The following is a 27764-nucleotide window of genomic DNA, read 5'->3' on the forward strand; positions in this document are numbered from 1 at the left end:
GAAGACAGAGGGCCACCAGAGGCCCCCAGATGTGGGGCAGCGGGGCCCGGCCTGGTGGGGCCAAACCCAGGGGCCATTGCGAAAGCAGAACTGGCAGCCCCTCGTACAATGTCATAACACCAAGGGCCTGGCGTTCTCTGAAGCACCTGGACAGTGCTTGGGGACTCATGCAGCCCCAGGCTGGACTGACGCTCAAGAGGCCGGGGCACAGGGGCTGCCAATGAACACAGGCCCCGGGACTTGCCTTGGTCTAGTTTTCTCTCCGTGGGAAAGGATTCATGGAGGGACGGGGTGTCATGCGGGGGTGTGGTGTAACCAGCCGCTTATGTCCCCGGGGGAAACAGGCAGCAACAGCTTCTAGAGATTGGAGGGGAGAGGTCAGCCTGCAGGAGCCAGGTAGAGGAGCTTCTGTAGCAGACAGGCGGCTGAACAGAAGTGAGCCACAGCTCGGTGTCCCTACTTTCATGGATTCGTGGTGTCACCCTGGTGGAGCTCACAGAGAGAGTCGGGGAAATATTCAGACAGCTCACACATAACCAGGTCCCCGGTGGAGGAGAGGCAGGAGACACCCCGGAAGCCAAAAGAGCCTGAACTGGTGCCTCTGATAAGGGCCGGCCCAGTGTCACCAACATTTGTCCCAAAGGTCACAGTTTGCCTTCTTAAATTTGGAGCATGCATTCACTCAGGCCTGTGATACACTGGACTGCCACCCTCTGATTCCGTGTTCACAGCCCCCTGCCAGCACCAACCCCCACCCCCACCCCACACCCAAAGCCCAGGATCTGGCCTCGTGGCTCACCCATGATTTGGGACCAACACACTGAATGCCACCGTGGGGATATGTCTGAAGAGGCCGTCACCAGCAGATGTCATTCACACCTCATGCCGCACGCCCTGCCATACCCCAGGCTGCCAGAACGCCTCTGAGCTCCTGGCCACCCTGTCCTCCCCTCCCCAGACCTGCCATGCCTCACCCCCCTCTGTGCACTTGTCGGGGTCCTTCCCCCACCACAGTCTCCAGAACACCCCACGGGCGTCTCCGCTCGGCCAGGCCCTCTCCGGCAGCATCCCTGCCGTCTCCCCCTGCCCACCCAACGTCGCACTTGCTGCAAGCCCCAGATGTCTGCTTTGATCTCTTTCCTGTCACTCAGTCATTTCCCACTCACACTGGGCCTCCCTCCGCCATGAGACTATAGATCCTTCGAGAGAAGCGCTCACCTCCGTCTTCTTCCTCTTTTCTCACCCGTCCCTGCGCCGGCCCACTGTGGGCTTTCAGTCAGTGCGTGTCTGTGTGGGGGACACACCCACGTATGCACAGCCACAGCCATTCACACACGGGGGTCTGCACGTTCTCACACCCCCTCGGTCACAAGCACACGTCAGCTCCCCCCAGCACCTGAAAAGGCAGCCTCCTATGTGAGCTCCGTGCCGCAGTGACAATCTCTGCATCCGCGTCCTCCCTGTCCCAGCAGGGCAGGTGGGGCGTCTCCCCCCACCTTCACCTTGCTGGCCCTGCCAGGTGGGTGGGACAGCAGCCATCACCACCCCCAGGGCAAATGAGGAAACTGAGGCCCAGAACAGTGAGTGGCATGTTTGATCAAGGGTCCACGGTTAATAACCAATCAGCTTTCTTCTGACTTCCCTGGAAGGGCTCATGGCACCTGTCACCACCCTGCCCACATGTCCTCTCTCCCGGCCTGGACCACGAGACTCTCGGCTGGTGCAGGGACAGACAGGGAGCAGTTGCATCCCGCTGTCCTGGGCCTTCTTGGCTGGCAGCAGCCGCCACTCCCCCTTCCCTGTTGAAGGCTGTGGCTGAGCCTCCTGGAGCGATGGTCTGCGCCACGCCACAGCTCAGCCACCTGGCCCAGACGTGTCACAAGCCGGCCTCACGCTCCTCTTGCGAGCAAGCCAGGGAAATCCCCTCTCCGCTCCGAGAGAGGACACGCGGGCACTTGCTCCAGAAGCCACTCCAAGGCCATGACCCCAGGATGGTGCCACAGTGCCTGGAACTAACGGGTGAGAGAGGCTCTGGTCACCACTTCACAGGGGTGGCCCGAGGGCCTTCAGAGGGAAAGCTCGCCTGTCGCAAAACGGGAAGGGAGGGACAGGGAAGGGTCCTCCTGGGGGGGTTCTAGGCCAGGCAGCCATTAGCCACTCCCCAGTACCACAGGAGCCACCCGCCCACAGGGGTCAGAGAGGAGAGACGGGCAGGGACTTGCCACACAGTGGGGCTTAAGTCTTGCTTGTGGCTTCTGAGGCCTGCAGGGCTCCGTGGGCGAGAGAGACAAAGGGCAAGGAGACAGCAGGGCTGCGCTGGCAGGAGGCGGCACCGCCACGGAGGGAAGGCTGGAAGGACCTCGAGGAAATCCACCGGGCCTGGTGGCAGTGAGGGGGCGCGCGTGGCCTCAGGAAGTGTGGAGGGAAGAGGCCTGGAAGGAAAGGGGGCCCTGCCTGAGGCCGGCCCCCCGCCCTCAGACTGCCTCCTGCCAGCGCGAGGCCCAGACAGACACAAACACACACAGCCCACCCCTGACCTCCCACGGCGGTTCACCTGGCCCTGTGTGGGCTGGCGGCGGGAGGTTCTCTGCTGCCTGGCAGGGCGCCCCCCACCCCCAGCCTAGTGGGGGAAGCTGGGGACCTGGCGGCCGCCCAGCAGGGGTATCCTGGGCAACTCGCACACGGGCACCTGGGCCCAGGTGAGGAGCTGCCAGGAAACTCCACGGGCTCCGGGCAGACCTGTTCCAGAGGCATGTCCCCGTCCCACCAGACATGAGCCGTCCCGAGCAATAGTGAGCAGATCACAGAGAAACTGAAGATAATCCCCAATTCCGCCCAGAACTCCGGCCACCCATCCCCGCCCCCACATATTGGAGTTGATAACTGGGAGCTAAGTGGGCAGCTTGGAGTCCCCCCTCCTCTCGCCCCCTTCCCGCCCCCACCCCCAGCCGCAGGAGGGACGAAGGGCCCTGGGGGGGTGGGCTCTGGCTGGGTGATTGGAACCAGCTTCCACGTGCCAGTCCTCTGGGCAAACAGGGAACCCTCACCACCCGGAACTCCCCGGCCCCTCTGACTCCCACCGAAGCCAGAGTGGTCCCCACTGCCCCAAAGCCTCCGGAGCCAGCGGGATCAGCCACTCAGCACATATCCTCCAGGCGTAATTGGATGTGATGGAACCAGGGCTTTTCAGCTCCTGAGTGGAAGTCTCTGGATATCATTTAATGGCACAAAAAATAAAAGGCTAAGGCCTCCCGCCTACCACCACCAGGACATCATTAATCTTGGCAGAAAGGCATCAGCGCTTCTATCAATGCCGCCAGCCCTGCGCGGACCAGACAAATTGCAGGCCTCAGCCGGCCCTCCGTGGGGCGGTTATTAGGCCGGGTGGAATTTTTGTGTTTTCTTCAGGGCCACCGTTCCCTGACAAGAGGCAGCAGTGCCCCTGCCCAAGGGGAGAGTAGAGTAGAGCAAGGCCAGAGAAGAAGGTGGTCGCCCTGGTGAGATGCAGGTCACCTGCCCAGGGGGGACAGGGCCGTTCAAGGGGGTGTCCTGTCCTTGCAGAGACTGCCCCAGGGAAGGAGGCCGACCTCAGGGACTCCTGAGTGGGGACCAGGAGGAGAAAGGAGCTGGGTGTCCCCTCGCTCAGCGTCCCTCCGCCACTTCCCAGGCTGAGAGGGAAACACTTCAGGGCCCACTGAGGACCAAGCGACAGGTCAGGTGGGCAACGTCCCTTGGCAGGAGCAGGGTCACCCAGGAAGCGCTGTCCTGTCCTGTTGGGAAGTCTTAAGAGTGGGCCTGCTGAAGGGAATCGGGGGTGTCGCTGTGGGCAGGGCCTGTCTTCCAGGGACCCAGACTGCGAAGTCGTGCTGCTTGCGGAAGGCCTGTTTGTTATTAGTCCAGTGTTAATTGTGTTATATTAGAAACTCGCTGCGGGCAGGAGACAGAATAAGGCGGCCCCCGCATGCCTGGCAGAGGCCCCAGGAGGTGTTAAGGGGCCTGAATGGGGGTCTGAGCTCGGAGCTTGCACGTTCCAGCTAGGAGCTGTCCACCCTGTCCTCCCGAGTCGTGCACGGGGACCAGGGACAATGTGAGGGGCAGCATCACTCTCGCAGTCTCTTGGCCGCCTGTGTAGCCCTCACGGCCCAGTGGAGCTGTCCAGTGGCAAGTGGTAAACCATGCCGAGTGACAGAAAGCCAGCCCCACAGAATTGGGAAGCTAGGGGTGGACAGGGTGACTCTCAAGACCTGCCCCAGGGCCATTCCCAAACACTCCTTCTGTCCTCCAGTCCCTGGGACTGAAGCTCTGAGGGGAGCCCCTTTCCCAGCTGCTGAAGACAGGGGACATTCATCCCCCCTCGTGTCTAGTAGGAGGTCAGGTAGAGGGTGTGGCTCAGAACCCCTGACAGCTTCAGATAAGGTCACCTGCCTCTCCCTGGCCCTGCCTGGCACATCTCTGACACCTGACATCTCTCATCTCACCAGTTCCTCATCAGCACTGAGCAGTTAGTGGGAGAATGGCCCGTAGGCAGCGCCGCTGTCTGGTTGTGCAGGATGGGAACGGCGCCCCCTAGGGTTGTGCAGGGACCAACCTGCACATCGAAGGGCCGGCCCCGCCCTGAGACCAGGCCTCAGAGCCCCAGCCAGGCAGCCAGGGGACACAGCAGACAGCTTCCTCCTCCTCTCCCTGCAGCCGAGGCCTCCCACCACAGGCCTCTGAAGTGTGCATACCGTCCCTGCCCTCGTCCCAGGAAGAGCCCAGCCTGGGTGGGTCCAGGGTACAAGTGTAGCAGCTGGAACACAGACAGCAGCACCGCCCTCTTCCTGCATGGCAGCGGACTCTGCAGCTCGGGGACAGAGCAGTGCCATACAGGAAGGGGCTTTCCTCCAAGCCATGACCACAGAAGCCACAGCCTCCCAGCTCCCCATCTCTCCCCACACACCCCTGAGGGCCTGACTCACCCCTCTTCCTTCTAGAACTTGCACGGGGTCAGTTCCTCCTGCCCTCTGCGGCAGGAAGCAGGGGGTGTAAGGGGTCACTGCCGAGCCAGCAGAGGAGGTGGCGGGAGGCCGGCCGGCACGGTGCTGGGTTTCAGGAGCTGCCTGAGGAGCCCGAGAACCACAGGGCTGTTGGAAATGGCACCAGGAAGGGGCCATGAGGCCCCCGGGACACTGTAAACTCAGGGGCTTAGCGCAGGTCTCTCAGGGCACAGGGGATTTCTTTCCGCCAGCTCGCCCTGGTCCCGTGACAGGTTTCAATTCCCTCCTTGCCACCAGGTTCCTTCCTGCCCCACTCGGTGGGGAAGGCCCCCTTGTCCCCGTGCCTGCCACACACCAATTCACCCATGAGCCCTTTTCCTGGCATGTGCACGCACACACACACACACGCATACACACATGTGCACACTCACGCGCACACATATACACATGCGCACACACACTTTCCCAGGCTCCTGATACCCTAGTTCCTTTCCAGCCAGCCAGGCCCCCAGGGTGCAGAGGCTCCAGCCAGGTACGGTGCCTCTGAAAGGACACAAAGCCTCCCAGTGGGACCCACTGCCGCCAGGACACCATCCAACAGGCCACCCTTTCTGCACGAGAACTCCTGGAACTCCGTCTCTTGCAGCCCTGCGAGGCACAGTCGGGCCTGCAGTCTCTGAGTCAGACAGGACTTGAGGGAACCCACCCTGCCCCCTGTGCCTCTGCCATCCCGTCTGTGAGCTGGGGACAGTAACGGTTCCCCGTTGCCGGGAGTGGAGGGAGGATAGAGGGAGTTAACGTGTGTAGAACACGTGTAGAACACGCTCCTAGAACAGCGCCTGGCACGCAGGAGCACTGTCATGGGTGTTGCTGTTGCTATCGTGAATATTATTATTTTTGCATTATTGTTACTGTGGTTTTGGTTTTTGGATTAAAAATTGTTCTCTCCTTGAGGATGTCTTTGAAATGCCCACAGCCCCTGGGAGGGAGAAACACCCAGTGGGCTTGCCGTGTTCATTGTCAGGAAAAGGGTGGCAAGTGCAGGAGGAGGATGACAGGTGGGTGGGCGGGTGGTCTGGGAGTCCCCGGGGAGGCGCTGAGAGGAACTCTAGGTGACCAGCCCCTTGCCCTTTTCTGACTGGGTATCGGAGATGACTGACTGGTCTCTGTTGGCATCCAGGGCACCGTGGCCACTGCCTAGCTCTGCTCTGGGCAGGCTCTTCCCCAGGCACTCTCTCCACCCAGGGAAGGTTGCTGGATTTAGCAAAAAAAAAAAAATAGAACAACAACAACAAAAAAAATGCAGGATGTCTAGTTAAATTTGAATTCCAGGCCAGGAACAGTGGCTCACACCTGTAATCCCAGCACTTTGGGAGGCCGAGGCAAGAGGATCGCTTGAGGCCAGGAATTCAAGACCAACCTAGGCAACACAGCAAGACCCCATCTCTACAAAACAAAATTTAAAAATTAACAAATTAGCTGGGCATGGCTGTGTGCAGCTGTAGTCGCAGCTGCTCAGGAGGGAGGCCGAGGCAGGAAGATGGCTTGAGCATAAGAATTCAGTGTTACAGTGAGCTATGATCACACCACTGCCCTCTAGCCTGGGTGACAGAGCGAGAACCTGTCTCAAAACAAGCAAACAAAACAAAAAAATTAAAAAATAAATTTGAATTCCAATAAACAACAAAAACATTTTAATGTAAGTATGCTGTATGCGCTATGTGGGACGCACTTACCCAACGAACTATTTGTTGTTTATCTGAAACTCAAATTTAACGGGACGTCCTGCCTTTTCCTGGCAGCCATCTTCCCAGGGTGCCTGAGGCCCAGGGTTTGGGAAACAGGAGCGTGGGAATATGCCTCTGACCACTTCCCTCGGCCTCTCCTCAGGCCCTGGGCTGTGCCCTCCTTGCCCTGCCATGAGGCCTGTTCACACTTGCCCCAGAAGAGGTGGCCTCCCCCAGCACACCTGTGCCTTCTCCCCCTAGGAGGAAGCCCTCCAGCCTGGGCGCTGACGGGCTTCTCCAGACCCCAGCTGCCCGCCAGCACCCAGGGCTGCACCTCCACCTGCGCCACAGGGAAGGAGCCAGGAGGGGTGGTGGTTGGGGTTGGGGGAGAAGACTGAGAGAGCAGCACAGAGAACAGCCAGGCCTGGCCCCAGCAGCGGGGGTGACCAGGCGTGAGGAAACAAGCACTGAAGCCTCAGTCATGGGGTGGGGGCGGGGAGGAAGGGGCAGCCCACCTGACTGGGAGCTTCCTTTCTGCGTGAGTGAGAAGGCAGAGGTACTCTAAGTGCAGGGAATGGGGAAGGACACCCAAGGCATCCTTCACTGGTCTGGGCTCTCGGTCCCCATTGTCCTCTGGGGAGCAGGCAACTCTGCCACTGCTCAGGGGCTCTGCTGACATCCGGGGGCTGCCGCTGCAGCAGAAGCCAGAGGTGCCCCCAGGCACTGTGTCCCCACAGCAGTGAGGGGGGTGCTGAGGGTGTCACCTGCTGTCTCCACGCCCGCGGAGCCAGCCTCCCTCTCCGGCCCCTGCCCCCTCGCAAGTCCACGGCTCTCTCTCACCACTCCCTGTGGTCTGTTCATCCTTCCAGGTTCTTGGAATATGGACAAATTTCTGACCCACTTCCGTCTGGGCAAACCTGAAGCAAGCACCCAGTTCATGACCCAGAGCTACGAGGACTCACAGCCCCTCCGAGCTCCGGGAGGCAGGGACAGGGAGTCCAGGAAGAGATCCAAACAGAGATAACTGCCTGCTGGACCGCGAGCCCCACCTCCCAGGCACGTGTCCACTGCCTGCCACCGAGGGTCTGGGGACGCAAGCCCCGCTGGGTATAGAACCCCTTCTCTTCCAGATTAAAAAGGAAACCATCCAGGGCTTGGTGTTTTGCTTCCTAACCTGTATTCCTTTGAAAACCAGCAAGAGGAAACGGACCAATGTCTGGCACTGGGGCCAGGGCTTCCCCGTCAGTGCACGTGGGTGGGGGAGGGTGGTGGGCTGGGTGGCCGGGAAGGAGGTGGGGATCCCTAGGCCCGAGCTGTCACTAAGTCGCTTAGCCCCTCTACTATCACATCGCTTAGCCCCTCTGAAGTTGTGCCTCCTCAGCTGTGACACTAAGGCAGGAAGAAGCGGGAGAGGGCGGTGGTTGTATTGTCACGGGCCTTTCCAGCTCCGACATTCAGCACCTTTCATTCAACAAATATCGTTGGCACCTGCCGTGTGCCTGACCTTCTGCCAGGCGCTGGGGTCGCATGGGTGGGTGAGGAAGAGGAGGACAGGACAAACACGGTCTGGTACCTGCCCCGTGGATCTCCCAGTGCAGCAGGGGAGGGAAATGTCCGTCGAAAGCCATAAGCAAATCACAGCGAATTGAGACGAGTGCCATGAGGGCAAAGGGGACCGACTGCTGATGGAGAGGGAGGGATGGAGGCCGGGGCGGGGCCCCCCGGGAGGAAGTGGTCTTTACCTTCAGGGCTGAAGAGCAGGGTGGAGGTTAGCTAGTGAGTGGAGACAGGGATACAGAACATTCCACAACTCCTCCAAGCTGCTGTGGCTGGCAGGGCCATGTGTGGCATCCTCTCAGAAATGAAAGCCCAGCAGGGTGGCTGCAGCGAAGTGTGCCAGGGAGGGAACGGGTGGACAGGTGGGCAAAGGCCAGGCCAGTCTTTGTCACCGTAACAAAGGTTTGGGTTGTATTGCAAAAGCAGTGGGAAATCATTGGATGATCAATAGATTGGAGGGACATAATCAGGTGTGTGCTTTTAGAAAGCTACAAAGAGATTCCTTGGTATCAGCAAGGAAAGGATTTTTGCATCCAACTTCCCTGGACTTCCTGTGAGGGCCTCTTGGCTTTCCCACCCAAGGACCCCCTGGAGACCCCTCTCTGCTACAGTGTCATTCACAGACTACACCCCGGCTCCTCAGAGCCCCCCATGCCCCCTTCAGCTCAGTTTCCCTCCAAGGGTTAATAACCCCCTCGCCTTGGCGAGGGTGCAGCAACGTTGGTGACTCACGTGTGCAAAGTGCTTTGAGATCCCCAGATGAAAGGAACAGCCGCAGCTGGGCAGGGGGTCATTACCTTCTTAGGGTCATGCCGCACGTGAGCTGAAAGGCAGGGGGCCCTGGCCGACCCCTTGGCACACTTTTAAATAGCCGGACAGTTTTTGTTGGTGGCAGGGATCTGAAGAACGCAATGGGGTGGGAGATTGAGTTTGCAAAGGGGGGGATGGGAAGATGCCCCCATCACTGGGAGATTCAGCCCCTAGCCCAGGTGGTGGGCACCAAATGCTTGTGTTCCAGAAGGGCATTTGCTGCCAGCCCAGGACAAAAGGAAGCTCAGGCAGGGGGCACTGCTGGGCCTCCCCACTCCCTCCCACCCCACCAGCAAGCCTGCAAGCAGCCCTGGAGTGAGAAGCAAAAGGAAGTGCCCGTTTGCAGTGGCACAGAAGGCAGTCTCAGAGGGCCCTCTGGTCCCCTGCTCCCTGGGACCTTCTCCCCGCAGTCCCCACCGCACCGGGCCGGAGTGTAATTGGCAGCTCCGGTTAGTGCCCAGGGCCAGGATAAATAGACGGTCAGCTTCCTAGAGCAGCCCCAAATCGGGACACATCCTCCCCTCTTCTGCTTTTAATTCCTTGTGGCGAGCATGTTTATTTTGGGTGAGGAAAAAAAATCGGATGTTTATCCTTCGAGGAAATTATCGGCTTGCATGCTTTCCTTCCCCCACCACCCTCCTTTCTTTGGACCTGGTGTTTTGGGCTTTCAGTTCAGCTGCCGGAGAGACCCCCACCCTCCTGGCCCCAAAACGTGAAAAAAGAACAAAGCTGGCCCAGGCTCTAGGCAGAAGCCAGCCCTGCCAGACGGTCCCTGGAAACCACAGAGAAGGAGGTCCCAGTGGCAGAGAGGGGAAACCTGGAGGCCGAGGGGACCTCGGGGAAAAATCCAGCCTTGACTCACCTTTCTGCCTGCAGAACTCTTTGGGCCTCTCCTCCCTTCCCTTTGCTCTGCCTCGTCCAGGGAGAAACAACATGGACATTTCAATTGCTTTTCGATCTCTAATGAAGAAGCCACGAAAACTATAAAGGAGGATAAAGAGAACTGACATTATTATCAGCATCGTCCTATGCAGATGCCATTTACTGAGCACTTCTTGTATGCTAGGCAGTGTGCCAAATGCTTGCCATGTGGTATCTCATTTAATGCACGTCCACACTGCTTCACGGCCTTCTGGGGCCTCCGTACATGTTCTCTCATTTGATTGTCACGACAACCTAACAACGTAGGAGCTATTCTCATTGTGCAGATGAGGAAACTGAGATTCCCTCAAGTCAAAGAACCTCCTCCCTGTTCCATAACTAGAGATGGTGGAATCAAGTGTTAACTCCAGCCTTCTCGTGCATAGCATTTAGAGGTAAACAATACTCTTAATGTTACTCTCTGGAGTATCTAAAATAAAGGCAGATCTTCTATGTATTCAGGAGCTGGAGTGGGCGAAAGAGGGAAGGCTGGAAGTTCCAGAAGCATTTAAGGGTAATCATGCCCAGGTGTCTTCTCTTCCCCTGGATTAAGCCATCCTGGACCAAGTGTGCTTTGTGGGGAGGGCCAGGGCTCCTGAATAGTCAAGGCAAGAGCCTGGCCCAGCCCAAGGCCATTACCAACCCTTCCCACCTGCCCAAGGCCACTGCCCCAACAGTTTGCCACCCTCAATCCATTGAATCACCCCTCCCTCCCCACCATGCCTGTGTGATGACTTCTCTTAGGTAAGGAAGAGAGGTTAGAAAAGGAGGGAAAGCCACTAGGAAGACTAGGTGAGGAGGATTGAGTAGCCATGGATTGAGTAGGGTTGAGCCATTAGGGTTGAGTAGCCATGGGATAGGAAGAAAGCCTACTTTATACATTACATGGTATAGTTTTAAAAGCACAAGTTTTCTAGGCTGAGTGCGGTGGCTCATGCCTGTAATCTCAGCACTTTGGGAGGCTAAGGCAAGAGGATCGCTTGAGGCCAGGAGTTCAAGGCCAGCCTGGGCAACATAGTGAGACCCCAGCTCTACAAAATCAAGAAAAATTAGTAGGATATGGTGGCGCATGCCTGTAGTCCCAGCTACCCAGGAGGCCAAGGCAGGAGTGTCGCTTGCGTCCAAGAATTCAAGGCTGCAATGAACTATGATCACACCACTGCACTCCAGCCTGGGTGACAGAGCAAGACCCTGTCTCTTAAAAATTAATAAAAGTACAAGTTTTCTTACTGAGCTGACCTAAATTCACATAGAATTTCTACCACTTGATAGCCCCGTGACGTCAGCAACTGTTTCGAACTTGTGCTTCAACTGCAAAGACCAATATAATGGAAGTGGGTGCCTTCCTCCAAAGCTGTGCGGCAGTGGTTAAATGAGATAGCGGGGAAGGCACACTGCCGGCGTGCAGGCTGTTCTGTAAATGTGCATCTTCCTCTGCTTCCCTGCCTCCACCTCACCTGTTCGCCTCGCCTTGGCAAGCAGTGAGGCTCGGGGTAATGGGAAGGAACCGGCTCTCCCAGAAGGGAGTCCTTCCCAAGAGACCCATCAGAGGCTCGGCAGCCCCAGGGAAAGGACCAACTGCCAAGGGAGCCTCAAGCCTCAGCCCAGCATCCCCCTCCCAAGCTAAGCAAAACATTGGGAGGCTTGGATCAGGAGAGACAACCCAGTTCCTTAGCAACTAACAAGCATTTCCCTGTAAAGACAAAGACCCTTCAGTCAGAACACGCCCTCCCCCAGCCTCCCCAGGTGTCTGATGGGCTTTGCAGGAGTGGGGCTGGGGGCTGCCACCCTCCCCCCGGACTTCTAGGGGCCTCTCACACCACCCTCCCAGCTGTCCTGATATTACCTGCAATTATCCCAGAACACCTTTCATCTTGGTGCTAATTAACTTTTCCATTTACCCCCAGGAGCTGCTGAGAGACACGTGAGATGCGTGCGCGCGCACACACACACACACACACACACAAATATGACCATATTTTCCCTTCTGAGACTTTCTCTCCATTTTAGAGACCAGGAAACTAAGGTTAGAGAAAGCCGATTCCTCGAGGGGTTTCTGCCTGCCTGCTCCTCAGCACTGGGAAGGAGGACAGGCGCAGAGGAGGATGGTTCAGGGGGAGGGAGGACAGGTCCCCAGGTGACTTAGGGGCTGAAGGACAGGAAGGGGGAAGGCTTCTGAAAGGACCAAGGAAACCCTGCCAGGACAGGGATCTATTTCAGCTCCAGGTGCCCCCAGATATGAGTCGTCCTGCTTGACACATAAAGAATATTTTTTTTTTTTTTTTTTTGAGACAGAGTCTCACTCTGTTGCCCAGGCTAGAGTGAGTGCCGTGGCGTTAGCCTAGCTCACAGCAACCTCAAACTCCTGAGCTCAAGCGATCCTCCTGTCTCAGCCTCCCGAGTAGCTGGGACTACAGGCATGCACCACCATGCCCGGCTAATTTTTTCTATATATATTTTTAGCTGTCCATATAATTTCTTTCTATTTTTAGTAGAGATGGGGTCTCGCTCTTGCTCAGGCTGGTCTCGAACTCCTGAGCTCAAACGATCCGCCCACCTCGGCCTCCCAGAGTGCTAGGATTACAGGCCTGAGCCACCGCGCCCGGCCATAAAGAATATTTTAAGGGGGAAAAAAGGAAATGTTTCAATAGTAAAAGAAAGGTAAGAGGCAGAAAGAGAAGGAAATAGAAAAGTATGACAGTCTGGTCTGAAAAGAACCACAGACTGGGAGTGGAGATCTGAATCTCATACCAGCTCCAGTTTCCGCTGTGCAAGCCTGGGAAAGTCAGCCACCCTCTCTGGGCCTCAGTTTCCTCATCTATAAAAATAGTTTGGGATGGGTGTTCTCTGAGGCCCCCTCCAGCAGAATGTCCTATGATTCTATATGGGTATCTTGGGAGTGGTAAAGAAAGCTGCCACCACTGTCCCTGTGGCTGGGAGTGAGTGGAAGCCGCCAGCACGGGGTAGAATGAGCATTCTCGGAATTAAGAACGAAGAGCCAAGTGCGTTCAACTACAGAGCCAGAAAACCCTTGTTAGCGGGAGGCCCCGGTTGAAGAGGAGTTTATGGTCGTGGGAGCTGAGGACGCTGGGATTTCCCCGAAGCAGCAGCCAGCTCAGCCCCAGGTCCAGGCCGGAGGAAGCCCATGCAGGGACCCTCAGCACCTCGTGCAGGGGGGTGGAGGAGCCCGCAGGCCCTGTGTCTGCACTCAGGGACAGAGAGCAGGACACACAAGCACCCCCTTTTCCCCTCATGAGCTGGACTCCGCCCCCCTGGCATAGGACAGTGGGCGGGGAGTAGAGGCTTAGAAGGAAAGAGCCCGAACCTGTCACGGTGGGGGCAGCAGGGCCCCCAGCTCTAGCTCAGCTTCCCAGCCTCCTGGTAAAAGCAGGAGAACAGGCTGGGTGTGCTTCCCTTAGGGCCTGGGCCGTGGGCTCTGCCCTGGGAGTCCAAACACCCTCCCCCGCCACCCCAGGGCCCACCCACATGCCGGCAGAGCTGGACGTGCACGTTCAAGTCACGTAAAGAAGCCAATACATCACACACATGCTGTGGCTGTGAAGCGAGTCAGGCCTTCTCCAGGATTTGTGGAGGCTAAGAATGGAAGGCACTGGAAAAGAAGCCCAGAGTCACGGTCCTGTCCTCTGGCAGCTCGCCCTGTGCGGTGGGAGAGAGCATGGGCGACTGTGAGGAGCTGGGCATCAGAAGAGAGTGGTAGGAAGACTGGCTAACAACTGAGGAGGGGGCATCCCAAGCTGGGAGGTGGGGAGGGGACTTCAGGCCTGGAATAAAGGTGCATGAGCTGCTGGCCCCAGCTGGTGCCTCTGCAGGTACACAGACTCACCTGCAGTTCACTAACCTGCCCTCAAGCCCATCCACGCATGCAGGGCACCTACAGCCCAGCAATTGCACACGTGGACACCGGCCACCACTGTCCAGAGATCACCTGTTGTCCTTCCCCACCCCCTGAAAGCCAGGCCCTGCCCACACACACAGTTATACACACCTCTACTGTACGCAACCTGCACACACATACTGTAAATACAGCAGCCCACGCAGAATCACATGGTGTACGCACCCGCTAGACACTCCAGGGTATTGACTCTGCCAAGCTCTTTCTAGACATCCATGTAAGCTGCGTACACATGCCATGTTCAGCCCCCGCAAACGCAGATACGGCGCTTGCGTGCGACATGCAATCTCCATATACATGCACCTGCACGCACACCAATGCTCAGAGAGACACATCTCTGCTTGGATTAAACTGAGGGCTAGACAAAGCCTGACCACAACTCTCACTTTGCCGTCCTCTGATACAGCAAGCGGAGTTTTGGTGGTGGCAGTGGAAGTTTCATGATGGGGCTTGGGGGAGTTTGGGCAGGTGAGGGGGAAGTTCTGGCAGAAGAGGAGAACCAGGCCTTCCCTTGAAGTCCACCAGGAAGGCACCCAGACACGCACCCATCCCCCGGCAGCCCTACCTCTGGCCTCTCGCCCGCTGCCAGGCCAGGGAAAGGAGAAGCTAAAAGTGGCCGGTCTGAGTTGCTAAATTGGACCTTGGCAGAGAAGGGGAAACGCGTCAGTTCCCTGGGGAAGTGGCCGAGCCCAGGGCGGCCACAGGCCCCTGGGCTTCTACTCCGATGGAACAAAAGTTGCTCAAATAGATCTGACGCTTTGTTTTCGAACCCGAAATACCCTGTGGCGGCCGCCGGAAGTGTGACTGCGGGAGGGAAGTGGGGCAAGAGGGGAGGATTAGTTCGAGTTTCCATTGTGGCAACTTTTTCTTTCGACTTTTTCTTTCGTTTGGGGTCTAGAAGAAGCTCTCCTGCCGCTCCAGAGAGAGAGAGAAAGTTTGCCAGAGAGGGGAGTGCGACTCTGAGATTTGGGGCTGGGGACCCACAGCTGTAGCACTTCCCCGATCCACTGCGGCCTCTCCCCAGAGGCAGCCTCTGAAAACCACCACCCTGTCCTCAAGCACTGTCAGAATTTTATCTCTGGGCGGGAGGGGCGGAGTGGCAAAAGCCCACCCAGGGGAAGATGGGCTGATGCCGCTAGGGTCAAGGGGCCAAGTTGCAGGTGACTTTGCCTTCAGAGACCTGACTTGCCCTAGTGTACTTGGGTGCAATTTTTTTTTTTTTTTACAAAGACCCTGTTTACACAGAATTTTACAAAGCACATCCAGTAAATTAGGCCGTAGCTGGGCTAAAACACAGACCCACAAGTTCAGGGTCAGTGCTTTAGTAAGTCAGTGGTACCAATGCTAGCTCCCAAGTGCGAGGACTAGGGGCAAATTACGGAGTGGTCATCAAACATATTGCTGCTGGTCATGGTGGTGCCAACACCTGTAGTCCCAGCTACTCCAGAGGCTGGGGCAGGAGGATCACCAGAGCCCAGGAGTTCGAATCCAGCCTGGGCAACGTAGCAAGCCCCTGGCTCTAAAAGGTGAAAACAACTGTATTGCCTCATGGGAACCTGTTAATTCAAAACTGCTGCGGCCTGCTATCTACCAGACACTGGTGCCAGGCTCGGGGCCAGGTGCAGTGAGGCCCAGGTGGGGAGAGTTGGGGTGGGAGGTGCAGTGGGAATCCAACACAATTAGAAGTAGTTCCTGCCCTTGTGAGCGAACTTTGGGAGGAGAAGCCTGAGAGACAGACGTTTGTCAAAGGATCAGACAAATGAATGTAAACACGTGAGTAGGAGAATTACTGGCGTCTAAAATAGGTATTTGGGCTGTCCCCTGGAATTGGGTAGCAGAGGGAAGGCTTTTCTGAGTATGTGGTGACTGAACTGAAGGATGCTTAGTGTGCTAGGGTGTGACCGTGGTAGGAGCCAGCCCCTGCCCTCCACGGATAAGAGAATGTGGAATGTGGCAGCCCAGGGAGCAAACGGGGACAGCATGTGGCATGGGGGGGTCCTCGCATCCCCCTCTTACCCTTCCCCCACCACAGGGGCCCAAACGGTCACTGGGGAGGCCCAGGGCCTGCAGTTCAGAGCAGCCATGAGCTCCCTGGGTGCTATTTACTAGCCTTTAAAGACAGCAGGGTAATCACCCTAATGAAAAACGCCCTCGGGGCTCAGGGCAGCCAGACTGTGATGAGGAAACCGGAGGCATTTCGGGCCGCCAGTGAGTCACGCTGAGTGGCTGAGTGCCGTGAGCCCACCTGCCACTGGGCACGAAGGACTCCTGGGTCCCCTTTCCTGCCCTAGCGTCACCCCAGCGCTGCCCCTGGAGCGCGGGGAGCCAGAGGACCGTGGGGTCCAGTCCTGAGCGCACCCCGACTTCTGCCCTGGGAAACCCTGGGCCTGGGCGGCCTCTCATCCGGCCAAACCACTGCAAACCTGATTCCCCCACCACCACCCCTGATCAGGCCTGCGAGGGTCTCCAGCGCCCCTCTCCCCACTCATGACCTGGGCTCCCCAGCTGAGGACCATGCTCTGGTGTGTTCAAGGCACCCCTGAAGATGCCGAGCTCTGCTGGGCTTCAAATCCACTCTCCTAACCACACTTTCTCCTCCAGTGCCTCAGTTTCCCCGACTGAGTAGCAGTAGCTCAAGCTTCTCTCCACACCACCCCCCTCACGCCCTGCCCCCGGGTGGCGGGAGTATTAATTACAGTTTGTTCCTGGCTTTGAAGATGAAAAATGCCAAGGGTCATTACCACTCAATTAACGGGGCTATTACACTTGAGTTTATGTCTGATTAATACGAACCCCACCCCCAACCGGGGATCCGTGTTTCCCCTGATGCCCTTTCTTTGGACTCCCCCAGGCTCCTTCCTCCTCCGGGATTGCACACCCAGAGTTAGCCCCCTTCCCTGGGACAGTATCTGGCACATTCCATCTTCAACAAGCATGCGTGGAGTTCCAGCTGCTGGCTGCTGGGCTGCAGCAGCGAAGGCCACAGACCTCAGCCCCTGCCCTCCTGGCGCTCACATTCTGGTAGGTGCAAGTGTCCCAATGGGATCTGGTGTCCATCCAGGGCTCCCTCTTGTCTGCCACCTCCCCCTCAGGAGTCCTCATTCCTCGGGACAACAATGATCAGCCCCAGGCCAGGCACCCCTAGGGAAAGTCCTGGAAGAACAATGCTAATAGGTTCTAGTTTCAGAGATGGAAACAGGGAAGTTAACATAAGGAGAAGGGAAAATAATCACAGCTCGTTGCATGGAACGCGGTCTCCCCTGCCCTCCCCTGCCCTCCCCTGTCCTCCCCTCCTCACTTATGATCTCAGCCCCTTCCCAGGGCCCTGGTCAAGGTCCCCCTCTTCTGTCTGCCTTCCACATGTCCTGAACGGCTCCCTCCTCCAAGCCTGCAGCGGTCCCTCTGAATTCCCTGCTTGTACCTCCTTTGGGACACTTACCCGTGGTGTCCTATATGGGATCATTCCTACCAGGCCTCATTCCACATGTCCCTTAAACTGCCTGACAGCAGAATCGGAGCCTCAGGTTTGTTTCCTTCTACCAGGAGTGCACAGGAAGTGCTCGGCAGATGCGGGTCTCATCTCGTCTAAATGAGAGAGCTAAGTCCCAGACCCAGGAGCCCCACTCCCACCCCAGAATGGAATCCTGGTGGGCAAGGGGGCCCCCGTCCTGTGTCGTGGGGGGTGAGAGGAGGGAGACATGTGACAGAACTAAAAGGGCCCGATAGGAAGGGTGAAGCGGATCAGACTCTTCCTCCAACTGACCATGTTTCAGAATCACCAACTAGGATGCTTGAATGAGCACCTGCTGGGGACGCGCACAGTGCTAAGCACTGGGGAGACAAAGATGAATCAGTCCCTGCCCTCAGGGAGCTTGGACACCACCTCTGGTCTCTCAGTTACTTTCTGGGTAATTCTGAACAACTCAAGTAATTGTGCAGTATCTGAGAGAGCTCACGCCCCTCTTCTGTTCCTATGGGGAAGCCCATGCCATGAGTCAGGGCACCCTGGCCAATGTGCAGGCCACCAGTGGGTACCCGCTGGGCCAATATTGTTCCCCAGCCCTCAGGGGTGTTGGAAAGGGCCTGGGGCAGCCTCAGTCCTTTACTGTAAAAACAGTTTCATTTTCTAAGACAACCACAGCAGGACAAAGGTAGGAAGCCCTGCCTAAGCCGTGGGGGGAAAGGAGGAGGCTAATGCAACCGAGGCAAGCTCTTGAATTCTGGGCCCTAGATTTTTGCCTGCATAGAACAGCAAAGATGAAACCCAAAGTCTGCCTGCAGCTCCTCACCGGGACGGACAGGCTGAGGAGGCCTGTGAGTCTGGGAGCCGTAAGAGACAAAGATCCAGCGGCTGCAACTCTCTCCGGTTTCCCGGAGGGTGGGGAGGGGAGGAACCTGGCAGGCTTTGCATTCTACATCTGTCCCATGGGCAGGGGGGACTTTGCTGTCTCAGCTCAGGGGTTCATGGAGGGTAAGTGGAGTCATGTGCTCTGAAGACCTGTCATTTGAAATGATCACATTTCAGCTTGAAATGGACCCAGCAGGTTACTTGTGTGGCAAGCAGTGGAGGTGAGAACAGGGTCTCGTCTCTTTCCTCCTCTCTCTCTCTCCCCACCTCCTTTTCTCCATCATCCCCTTTTGCTCCTCTGACTGCCCCCCCCCCGTTGTCCCCCCACACTCACACCTTTTCTGGTTCATTTCAAATCACAAGTTTCCGCTTTTCAAAAAGCCCCATCCCCAGAGAGTCCTTTCTGCAAAGACACCGGTCCCTCCCAGCTAAGAAGGGGCTGTCCCACAGCGGCCCCCAGGGGGAATGGCAGGTCCTCAGAGCACATGACTCCACCTACCCTCCATGAACCCCTGAGCTAAGACAGCAAAGTTCTCATTATAAGCCCTCATCCCCCGACCCATTCCTCCTTCTCCCAGGGGACCCCAGCCCAAGCCCCATGGAACTCTTAAATTTGATCAGGAACTCTAACACATGTCTCGCCCCAACCCTTTCTGTAACTGAATCAGAAAGTCTCGGATTAAAAGAGCTAGGAGGAATTGAGAGGTAGGTTATCCCAGTCTAACCCCTTCTCGAAGCCCAGGAATGAGAAGGGCCTGACCCAGTCGTAGATAATTTATGGCAGAATCCAGGACAGCCGACTGCCAGGCCAGGGCTGGCACTTGCCATTCACCCGCAGGCCACACTTTTCTCAAGTCTCTTCTTTGGTGGCCTTCCTCCCCTACAGGCCCCAGCTGAGCTGGCCCCAAACTCTCAGCCTCGGGACCAGCCATGGCAGTTACCCACTGCCTTAGACTTGTGCCTTGGGAGGAGTCTCAGGACAATCCACACTGGGGACCTTGCCACCTCCAGCAAATGTCACTTTGTGACAAGACTTCCTCTCTTTGGTCACCAGACACTCCCAGAAATTGCTTAAAGTGTGATCAAAAACACCTGGCTTCAACAGGATTATAATGAGTTAGTTTGAATTTAGACACCAACAGGTGTGTGACTGGCATGCGGAGGATCCTGTGGCCTTTGGAACAGCCTAGGGAAGTGGGACTGGAGTTCTGGGTGGCACAGTTGCTGTCACACCTGCTGAGAGGCCCTAGCAGCAAGGTTGCTGCTCCCTGACCTCCGTGGGAAGGGCCAGCGCCTTTACTGTCCCCTGAGCTAGGCTCCTCCCTACCCCCAGGCTGGTCCAAGGGGGCGCTGGGATGCGCATTCAAGCTTGTGTCTCTTCTACTCCACAGCTTCTGTACCTGTCCCCCCTCTTACCCACACCCACCAGCTCGCTTCTTTCCCCCAACACAGACATAAGGGGGACAGAGGGAGGAGTTAAGGGCATTAGCTTTGGAGTCACACAGGGTGAGTTCAGATGTCACAGCAGCCACTTAGTGGCCAGGTAACCCCCAGGAAGCTACTCAGACTCTTAAAAACTGTTAAAGGGACTGCCCGAAACCCTTCTATCATGGGAGTGTCATGACGTGTGTGCCCAAGGCCTCGCAAGGCGGGCATCAGACAGCCCCCGCCCCATCTGCCCTGGCTACACCCTGGAAGCTCACTCCTACTCCGCCAGGGCAGCAGCTCAAGCTCTTCTGTTGGGCTGGTGACAGTATTTCCCTTCCAAAGCTTCTAGGCAAAAGTCACATAGCCTCTGGGCTGGGTGTCATTACCTGAGAAATGGCAATGACCGCTAGAATGCCAGGGAGGGCTGGCCAGGGGTATTCCACTGTGATCCGTCAGTCTCCTATGGGGCACCAAAAAAGTGGAAAACACCTGAGGACCCTCGAGAGAACTGCCATTCAGGAGCGATCCCACCAGTGGGCCCTGTACATGGGTGCTCGGTGTCATTTGAGGAACCCAGACACTCTCTGGGTCCCAAGTCTCCCACTCCTTGTCCCCGGGCTTAATGTACCACAACCAGGTCTCGTCCCACCAGCAGGAATGAGCACCTCCCATTCTCCAGGCATTAAGCTAAGTGCTGGGCTTAATTACTCTGGGTTATTTATCACCCTCTCTAGGCAGTTTCTTTCCAAATGCAAATACCCTCTGAGAAGGACAGTGCATTAAATCGCTAACACCCCAGGTTGAATTAATTTGGGGGCTTCTTTCTTGTAAGACAGCAGAGAAGAAGCAGATATCTTTAGCAAAAAGGGGCACTAGAGGTCAGAGGGCAGAAGGGACTATAGAATGAGGGACCAAGACAGCTGCAACGTTGCCTTTTTTCTGCAGTGGAGTTTGGGGGTCACGTCTCCTCCTTTCTTTGCCTTCAGGAAGACAGACACACCCTCTCCCCCACTCCCCGCCCCCACAGCAGCAGCAGTCCCCCCAGTGCAGGTGGTGAGGCCAATGGATTCCACAGGAGAGCCCGTGGCCAGCGGCTGGGCGGCCTTGGCCTTGGCGCTGCTGCAGAGGGGCCTGCGCCTTTCGCCGTCTCAGGGTGGGGACTCCTGAACCGGCGCCTACTCGCTCCCCAGCAAATTCGGGGCTTAGAGTTCAGGTAATTAGGCCCTTGGCAGTCTCTCCTCAGCCCACCAATAAAACTGAGACAAAAACCGTCAGCCCCTGTTCAGGAGGGAGGGAGGGAGGGAAGGAGAAAAACTTTTTTCTATGCTGAATTCAAAGCTTGGTAACCGGAAGGGAGAATGCTGTTAGTGTACAAAGCAGCCACTCCAGACACCCTAGCCCTGCTCCACACCCAGGGTTGTCCCCTCCTGCCACAAACCCTGGCCTCCATCTGCCACCATCATCCAGGGTGACAGTGGACACCTGTGCAGGCTGCAGCCTGAACGGTCCCAGGCAGGGAGGGCCTGAGCTTGCAGGGCAGAGGGGAGACAGGCACCAGGATCCCCCATATCACCCCAGGAGCCACAGCCAGGTCCCCCCCAAAATCTGAAAGGGTGCTCTAGACTATTAAAGGAGCAACAGGGCGACTTCTTTGTACCCTGCTTTGGGTCACCACACAGGGCTCAGTTCATGTCTGGGCTCCTGCAGAACGGCCACCACTCCTTAACCATCCCTAGACTGGCACAGTGCCCAGCAGGTACCAGGCACACAAATGGGAGTTTCCTTTCCCCCCTAAATAATAAGCATCAACATTTCTTGTATCTGATCATACTGGTCTGTGATGGAGTTCTAGACCTGGCCCTATATTATCGAAATTCACTCCTAGGACACATGGTGGGGTGGGGGAGAGTGCAGTGTAACAGTAATTGCTGTTTATTGAGTGCTTGCTAAGGGTCCAGCGTTCTAGGATTCTCTAATTTACTTCTTTCTAAGGGGTAGGTTATTATCCCAATTTACAGACAAGGAAACAAACTGAGGCTAAGAAAAAAATTCAGAAGTTTGCCCAAGGTCACACTGAAGCTTTAAGGAATATTTAATTGAATGGAAGTTTCCTAGTCTATGCAAAGAACTGGTATAAAGGAGAGGGAAGGCATCTTGCCCCAGAAAACTCCTATTCAATCTTGCCAATCTGTAGCAGGCCCTGGTGCGGGCCGGTAAACCTTGCTGTGTGCTCCTCTCTTTGGCAGCAACAAGTCTAGCGAGCCTCAAAGTGTTTGGGGGCCACCTCCGGAGTGGCTGCACTCCTCCCCCGTCTCTGGGGCCCTGGAAGCTTTCAAGGATCCCAAATGCTTCCGCTGCCTCTGCCTTTCCCAACGCAGGCCCCTACCGAACAGGGGTCTCTAGCCCCTCACTCTGCATCCCCCTCCTAGGGGGAGATCCCTACAGGTGGGAAGTGGGAGTCTCATCGTGGGGTCCTCCGGAGTTGAGCTGGGCGGCCCGGAGGCCTCGCCCTTCCTTGCCACCACCCCCGTAGCCCGAGCTCTGCCTCGAGCGGGGAGGCATGGGCACTGCAGTCAATCCGGGGCCTGCCGCTCGCCCAGGGCCGCACGGCGCCTCCGGTCCCCCGGCAGGAACCCGCGGAGACCCCCCGCAGCCTCTCGGTGCACGCGCAGCAGGAAGCGCCCCAGAGAGGCCGGGACTGGGACTGGCGCGCCAGCAGCTCGCCGGTGGCCGCCGCTCCCCGCCCCTCCCCTGCTGCCAGGCTCTACGGCCAGAGGCCAGAGCCGCTGGCTAATTTCTCATGCCACCCAGACCGCCTCCCTGGGTGACGCTACAGCCTGTGCGGTTCCTTTAAAGGCTGCGGGTTCCGTTCTTCTTTCCTTTTCCACTGGATGCCAAAATATGCAAATCCGGGGACCGGAATCGGCAGCCAAATCGAGAAGAAGGGGCGCGGCCGGCGCGTCACCGGATCCGCTCCTTGTATGGCTCTTCCCGGCTTGGCCCGCCGCCCGGCGACCCTCCCTGCAGCCGCCCGGCCCCGCCCGCGCCCAGCCCGGCTCACACCGCCGCCCACGCCCCCGACCGGCCGCTCGCCCCCCAGGGAAGGAGCCGGGGGCGGGAGGCGCAGCATGCCCTGATTCCGGCCGGAGCGCGGGACCGCTGCAGCGCGCTCCCTGCCCGCGCCGCGCGGGCGGAGGAGAGCCCGGGGGCGCTGTGGCTCTCCGGTGCCCGAGTGGGGAGCCTGGCGCGAGAGGCGGCAGGGTGGGGGAGAGGGGCTCGCGGGCGGCGGGAATCCCTCCTTTCCCAAGAACCGGAGAAGATGGGGGTGGCCGGGCCCTCCCATCCCCGGCTCTCCCCCGAGCGAAGTAGAGGGGAGGGGAGCGAGGTTGTCATCCGCCCCCACGACGATGTGCAGCTCGGGAGTTCCTCCCACACGTCCCGGCCCGCGTGGCCCTCCCACGGCGTGAGGCCCGGGGATCCTCTCTTCCTCCTTGTCGACACTCCCACTCCCCCTGAGAAAGGCACGTCCCCCCCACCCCGACTCCGCAGCAGGGGACGCGGGATTCACCGCGCCCACGCGGCCACCAAGGAGGGAATCCTCCCCCGTCAAGCCGGAGTGATTTGGGGTCGCACCTTCATGCTCCATCCCTCTCCTCCCCCTCCCGGGCCGCGCGCCCCGGGAGCAGGCCTGGGGGAACACAGCCGCCCCCGGGATCCGCTGCCGCTTGGGGAGGTGACAGCGCTCCGGGTCGGCACTCAGGCTGCCCTTGACTGCAGAGCGCCGGCAGGCAGCAATGGGGACAGCCCTGCGGATGGAGGGGGGGAGGGCAGAGACTAGGGGAGGCCGCCGTGTGGCTCCGGGACTGTGGGTTCAGCGTCCTCGTGCTGCAACTCAGCGGCGGGCCCTTCGCAGGCAGCAATAGACAGCGACAGCACCGGGCCTGCTGGGCCCTCCTGCCATCCTGTGGCCAAAGGGGTTGCTTTGGAACCGTTAGAGAATTTACCAGGGATTCGGTGCACGTGTTTTCTATCCCCTCAACTTTATTCCTTCTTCTTTATCACCAAAACCACACATCCGCGACCCCAGATGTGCCGGGGTCTTGCCTCTGGCTCACCTGCTGGGGTGCAGATCTCCGGGCTGCTGCACCGCGCCAGAGTCAGCGCGGGGTCAGGGGCTCAGAGAGGGGCAGGGGTGTGGGCGCAGAATCAGAGTGAAGTGGGCACAAAAGTTCTTGGGATATTGGACCCAGGGATCCTGACACGCTGAAGCCCCCCACCCCCGCCCCCCAAAGTACTCCCTTGCTTCTAATCTCGGGTAGGGTCCCGGACGCGGGGGGCGCTGCGGGAGCAGGGTGGGAACGCACAGCTCCCGGGCTCCCCAAAGGTGCCCAGGCTGCAAAGGGACATCGCCAGATGTTTTCAACTCTTTCTTCCTGCTGGGGGTGTTGGAGGCCACTTGCAAACAACCCCACCCCGCCGCCCACCGTCCCCTAAACGCTCTGTCCTAGTGCAGACCTCAAACACACTTAAGTTCCTGGGTTTTCGACTCCACGCTACGTGCTCTGCGCTCAGCGGCTTCCTTCTTTCCTCTCTCCTCTCGCATTTTTTATCTTTCTTCCCTTCTATTTCTTTTTCTCTCTCTTTTTTGAGAGCGGTGAGCGGTGCGGGCGCCGCACGTTGGCTGCGGCCCGCTTCCTGCTTTCTAATGTTCCATTGTGAGGAGCTTCCATTGTGACGTCGCGCCCCTTCGGCTGGGCTTTGTCTGTCCATATATGGGCAGCTACGTCACGGAGCTTTCCCGGGGCTCAGATAAATAGGCTGGTGGAGTTCCCTGGCTGGGAGCTTTTGGGCAGCAGTGAGCTTGCTAGGAAGCGGCGGGGCTGGTGGTGGTGGTGGCAGCGGCGGCGGCAGCGGCAGCGGCGGCGGCGGCAGCGGCGGCGGTGGCGGTGGCAGATCGGGGGGCGGGGGGGCCGCGGGCGCGTGTCTGTTTGTGAGATCAATACTGAGGCCGCGTCCGACCCCCTCGCGCCGAGATCCCCCCCAGCCCAGCCCCCACCCCACCCCCCGCACACGCCCCACCCCCCCTCCCGACCCAGCCTCATACGGCACCAGCTGAGACACCCAAGAGGATTACCCCCTTTGCCCCCCTCCCACCCACCCTCCCACCCACTCCCCAAAAAAGAGAAGCTCCCCTCTCCTGGCCCATCCCTTCCCTTCTTCCCTCCCCCTCCCCCCGAACTTTCCCTCTCGCATGCTTTTCCCCTGCACCACGGATCGCCTCTCGGATGCCGCTTGCCTGGAAGCTGCGTTAGGAGCGAGCGGCGGCGGTGGCGGCGGTGGCGGCGGCGGCGGCAGCTCGGGAGTGCTATGACCGGCAAACTCGCCGAGAAGCTGCCGGTGACCATGAGCAGTTTGCTAAACCAACTGCCTGACAATCTGTACCCCGAGGAGATCCCCAGCGCGCTCAACCTCTTCTCCGGCAGCAGCGACTCGGTAGCCCATTACAATCAGATGGCTACAGGTAAGGGCGGCGGGGAGGCGGGGAGGCGGCGAGGAAGGAAAGGGAGAGGAAGAGGAGGAGGGAACGACCTCGCGATGGATGGATGGATGGATAGATGGATGGATGGATGGATGGATAAATGGATGGAGAGATGGGGGGCGCGCTGGGAATTTTCCGGGGGGCGAGTTGGTTTTCCCACCCACTCCTCCCGCCCTCCCCGATCGGGAAGGCTTGGTTGGCGACGCCACGGTAGAGGCTTCGGTTCTCCCGGGTGGGGGCAGCCGCCGACCGGAGGGAGGTAGGTGCGAGCGGCTGTGGGGTTCTCCCTCCTCACGCAGGGGGCCCGATCGCCGGGCTGCTGCGCGCAAGGCGTGGTGCTGTCGCCCCCTTCCCGGGAGGAGCCCAGCGTCTTTTTCACCCGCGCTCTCCCCCCTTACTCCCTCAGCCTCCCACCCGGGATGGAGCCATGTGCGGCGTGGAGTCCCCGCGGTGGGAGAGGTACTGCGACGCTGCCTTTCCGGGGCGTTCAGCAAAGCCGTGGGGGTGTGGGGACGGCGGGGAGCAGGAGGGGGCCCACTCGCGGGGCGGGGGGGCTGCCACAGGGGACGATCCCGGGTCTGGGGAGCTTGGGAAGGGGCGGCCGCTCCCGCCATGGAGACACGGGCCGCTTTTCCGCCGCCCTCCACCCTCCCTAGCTGGAGCTAGGCTTTTCCCCTCCAGCGAGAGCCGAGAGCTCCTTAAGGCCCGGAGGAGGCCGGGGCCCGGGGAGGCGAAGGGAGAGCTCCCTTTGAGGGCGGCACCCTTCTACGCTCCGAGGACAAAGCGTCGGAGCGCTCTAGGTCGGCGACCGGGGCGCAGCGAGCGTGGGGGGCATCTGCGGGGCGGGAAAGGCGCGGCGTCCTGGAGCGGACAGGGCCGGGGGAAGAGGCCGAGTTGTGTGCGCTGGAGAGCGAGAGCCCGGCGCGCTCCGGGTCTGAAACTACCTGTAGCTGCAGCTACCTGCCCGCCCCACCTCGGGAAGAACAACAATGCTCTCGCGCGCGCGCGCGTGTGTGTGGTACGTGAGTGTGTGCGCGGCTTGTGCGGTGTGTGTGCCGCAGCCACTCCACACCCCGATCCGTAGTATTTTGCTGTATCCAGGTTGCGCCTGGGAGCGCGGCACCGCCCGCTTTGCGCCGGGCTCGGCGTTCCTCTTACCCCATGCGCTGCGCACTCCACCCGGCCGCACCCTCAGCACCTGGGCAAGGACCTGGGCGCCGCGGCCTGGAGCCGGCTCGGCTTCACTCACCCCTCCCCTCTCTTCCCCGCTCTCCGCAGAGAATGTGATGGACATCGGTCTGACCAACGAGAAGCCCAACCCGGAACTCTCTTACTCGGGCTCCTTCCAGCCAGCCCCCGGCAACAAGACCGTGACCTACTTGGGAAAGTTCGCCTTCGACTCCCCTTCCAACTGGTGCCAGGACAACATCATTAGCCTCATGAGCGCCGGCATCTTGGGGGTGCCCCCGGCCTCAGGGGCGCTCAGCACGCAGACGTCCACGGCCAGCATGGTGCAGCCGCCGCAGGGCGACGTGGAGGCCATGTATCCGGCGCTGCCCCCCTATTCCAACTGCGGCGATCTCTACTCGGAGCCCGTGTCTTTCCACGACCCCCAGGGCAACCCCGGGCTCGCCTATTCCCCCCAGGATTACCAATCGGCCAAGCCGGCCTTGGACAGCAATCTCTTCCCCATGATTCCTGACTACAACCTGTACCACCACCCCAACGACATGGGCTCCATTCCGGAGCACAAGCCCTTCCAGGGCATGGACCCCATCCGGGTCAACCCGCCCCCCATTACCCCTCTGGAGACCATCAAGGCATTCAAAGACAAGCAGATCCACCCGGGCTTCGGCAGCCTGCCCCAGCCGCCGCTCACGCTCAAGCCCATCCGGCCCCGCAAGTACCCCAACCGGCCCAGCAAGACCCCGCTCCACGAACGGCCCCACGCGTGCCCTGCTGAGGGCTGCGACCGCCGTTTCAGCCGCTCGGACGAGCTGACCCGGCATCTGCGCATCCACACGGGCCACAAGCCCTTCCAGTGCCGGATCTGCATGCGGAGCTTCAGCCGCAGCGACCACCTCACCACTCACATCCGCACGCACACGGGCGAGAAGCCCTTTGCCTGCGAGTTCTGCGGGCGCAAGTTTGCGCGCAGCGACGAGCGCAAGCGCCACGCCAAGATCCACCTCAAGCAAAAGGAGAAGAAGGCGGAGAAGGGGGGCGCGCCCTCGGCATCCTCGGCGCCCCCAGTGTCCCTGGCCCCCGTGGTCACCACCTGCGCCTGAGGCTGTGGCCCCCAGATCCCCACTTTTCCCCTTCAGTGCCTCCGGCTGCTCGCCTGAAAGCAGCGGGAAAGCCAGCCACCGAGGCGCAGGGGCCGCGCCCTGGCCTCTCCATGGACGTGCGGCACCTTGCTCCCCTGCAATGCCCCCGGTTCCCACCCTTTCACACCGGCCAGCGGTCAGGGGCCAAGGCTGGAGGCGCCTTCCCCTCGCTGTCCCCCCTTTAGCCAAGGCGTGGGGGCGGAAAGGTGGCGTCTAGC

At 59.0% G+C, this 27764-nt stretch overlaps 2 protein-coding genes across 3 annotated transcripts in view; both read left to right on the plus strand.

The window, feature by feature from the left end:
* Positions 1-7834, plus strand: part of PEBP4 (phosphatidylethanolamine binding protein 4) — a 188324-nt gene extending 180490 nt beyond the window's left edge. The window contains exon 7 of the mRNA XM_069485139.1: positions 7573-7834. Coding sequence (XP_069341240.1) covers positions 7573-7727 — 155 coding nt within the window. The 3' untranslated portion in view covers positions 7728-7834. The remainder of the gene's footprint in view (positions 1-7572) is intronic.
* A 17213-nt stretch (positions 7835-25047) lies between these two features.
* On the plus strand, positions 25048-27507 carry EGR3 (early growth response 3). Of its 2 annotated transcripts, none has more exons than XM_069485140.1 (2): positions 25048-25201; positions 26498-27507. In XM_069485140.1, the coding sequence occupies exons 1-2, from the start codon at positions 25048-25050 to the stop codon at positions 27505-27507; spliced, it is 1164 nt and encodes a 387-aa protein (XP_069341241.1). The 2 variants fall into 2 exon arrangements, with proteins under 2 accessions (XP_069341241.1, XP_069341243.1); XM_069485142.1 differs by lacking the exon at positions 25048-25201 and adding an exon at positions 25639-25678.
* The last annotated feature ends 257 nt before the right edge of the window (positions 27508-27764 follow it).

Source organism: Eulemur rufifrons, chromosome 12, assembly GCF_041146395.1.
Source record: "Eulemur rufifrons isolate Redbay chromosome 12, OSU_ERuf_1, whole genome shotgun sequence".
In the NCBI taxonomy this organism is placed as follows: domain Eukaryota; kingdom Metazoa; phylum Chordata; class Mammalia; order Primates; family Lemuridae; genus Eulemur; species Eulemur rufifrons.

Coding starts and splice junctions, on each gene's coding strand:
- EGR3 (XM_069485140.1), top strand. CDS start 25,048: ATGACCGGCAAACTCGCCGAGAAGCTGCCGGTGACCATGAGCAGTTTG. Junction 25,202..26,497: donor TTACAATCAGATGGCTACAG/GTAAGGGCGGCG, acceptor CGCTCTCCGCAG/AGAATGTGATGGACATCGGT.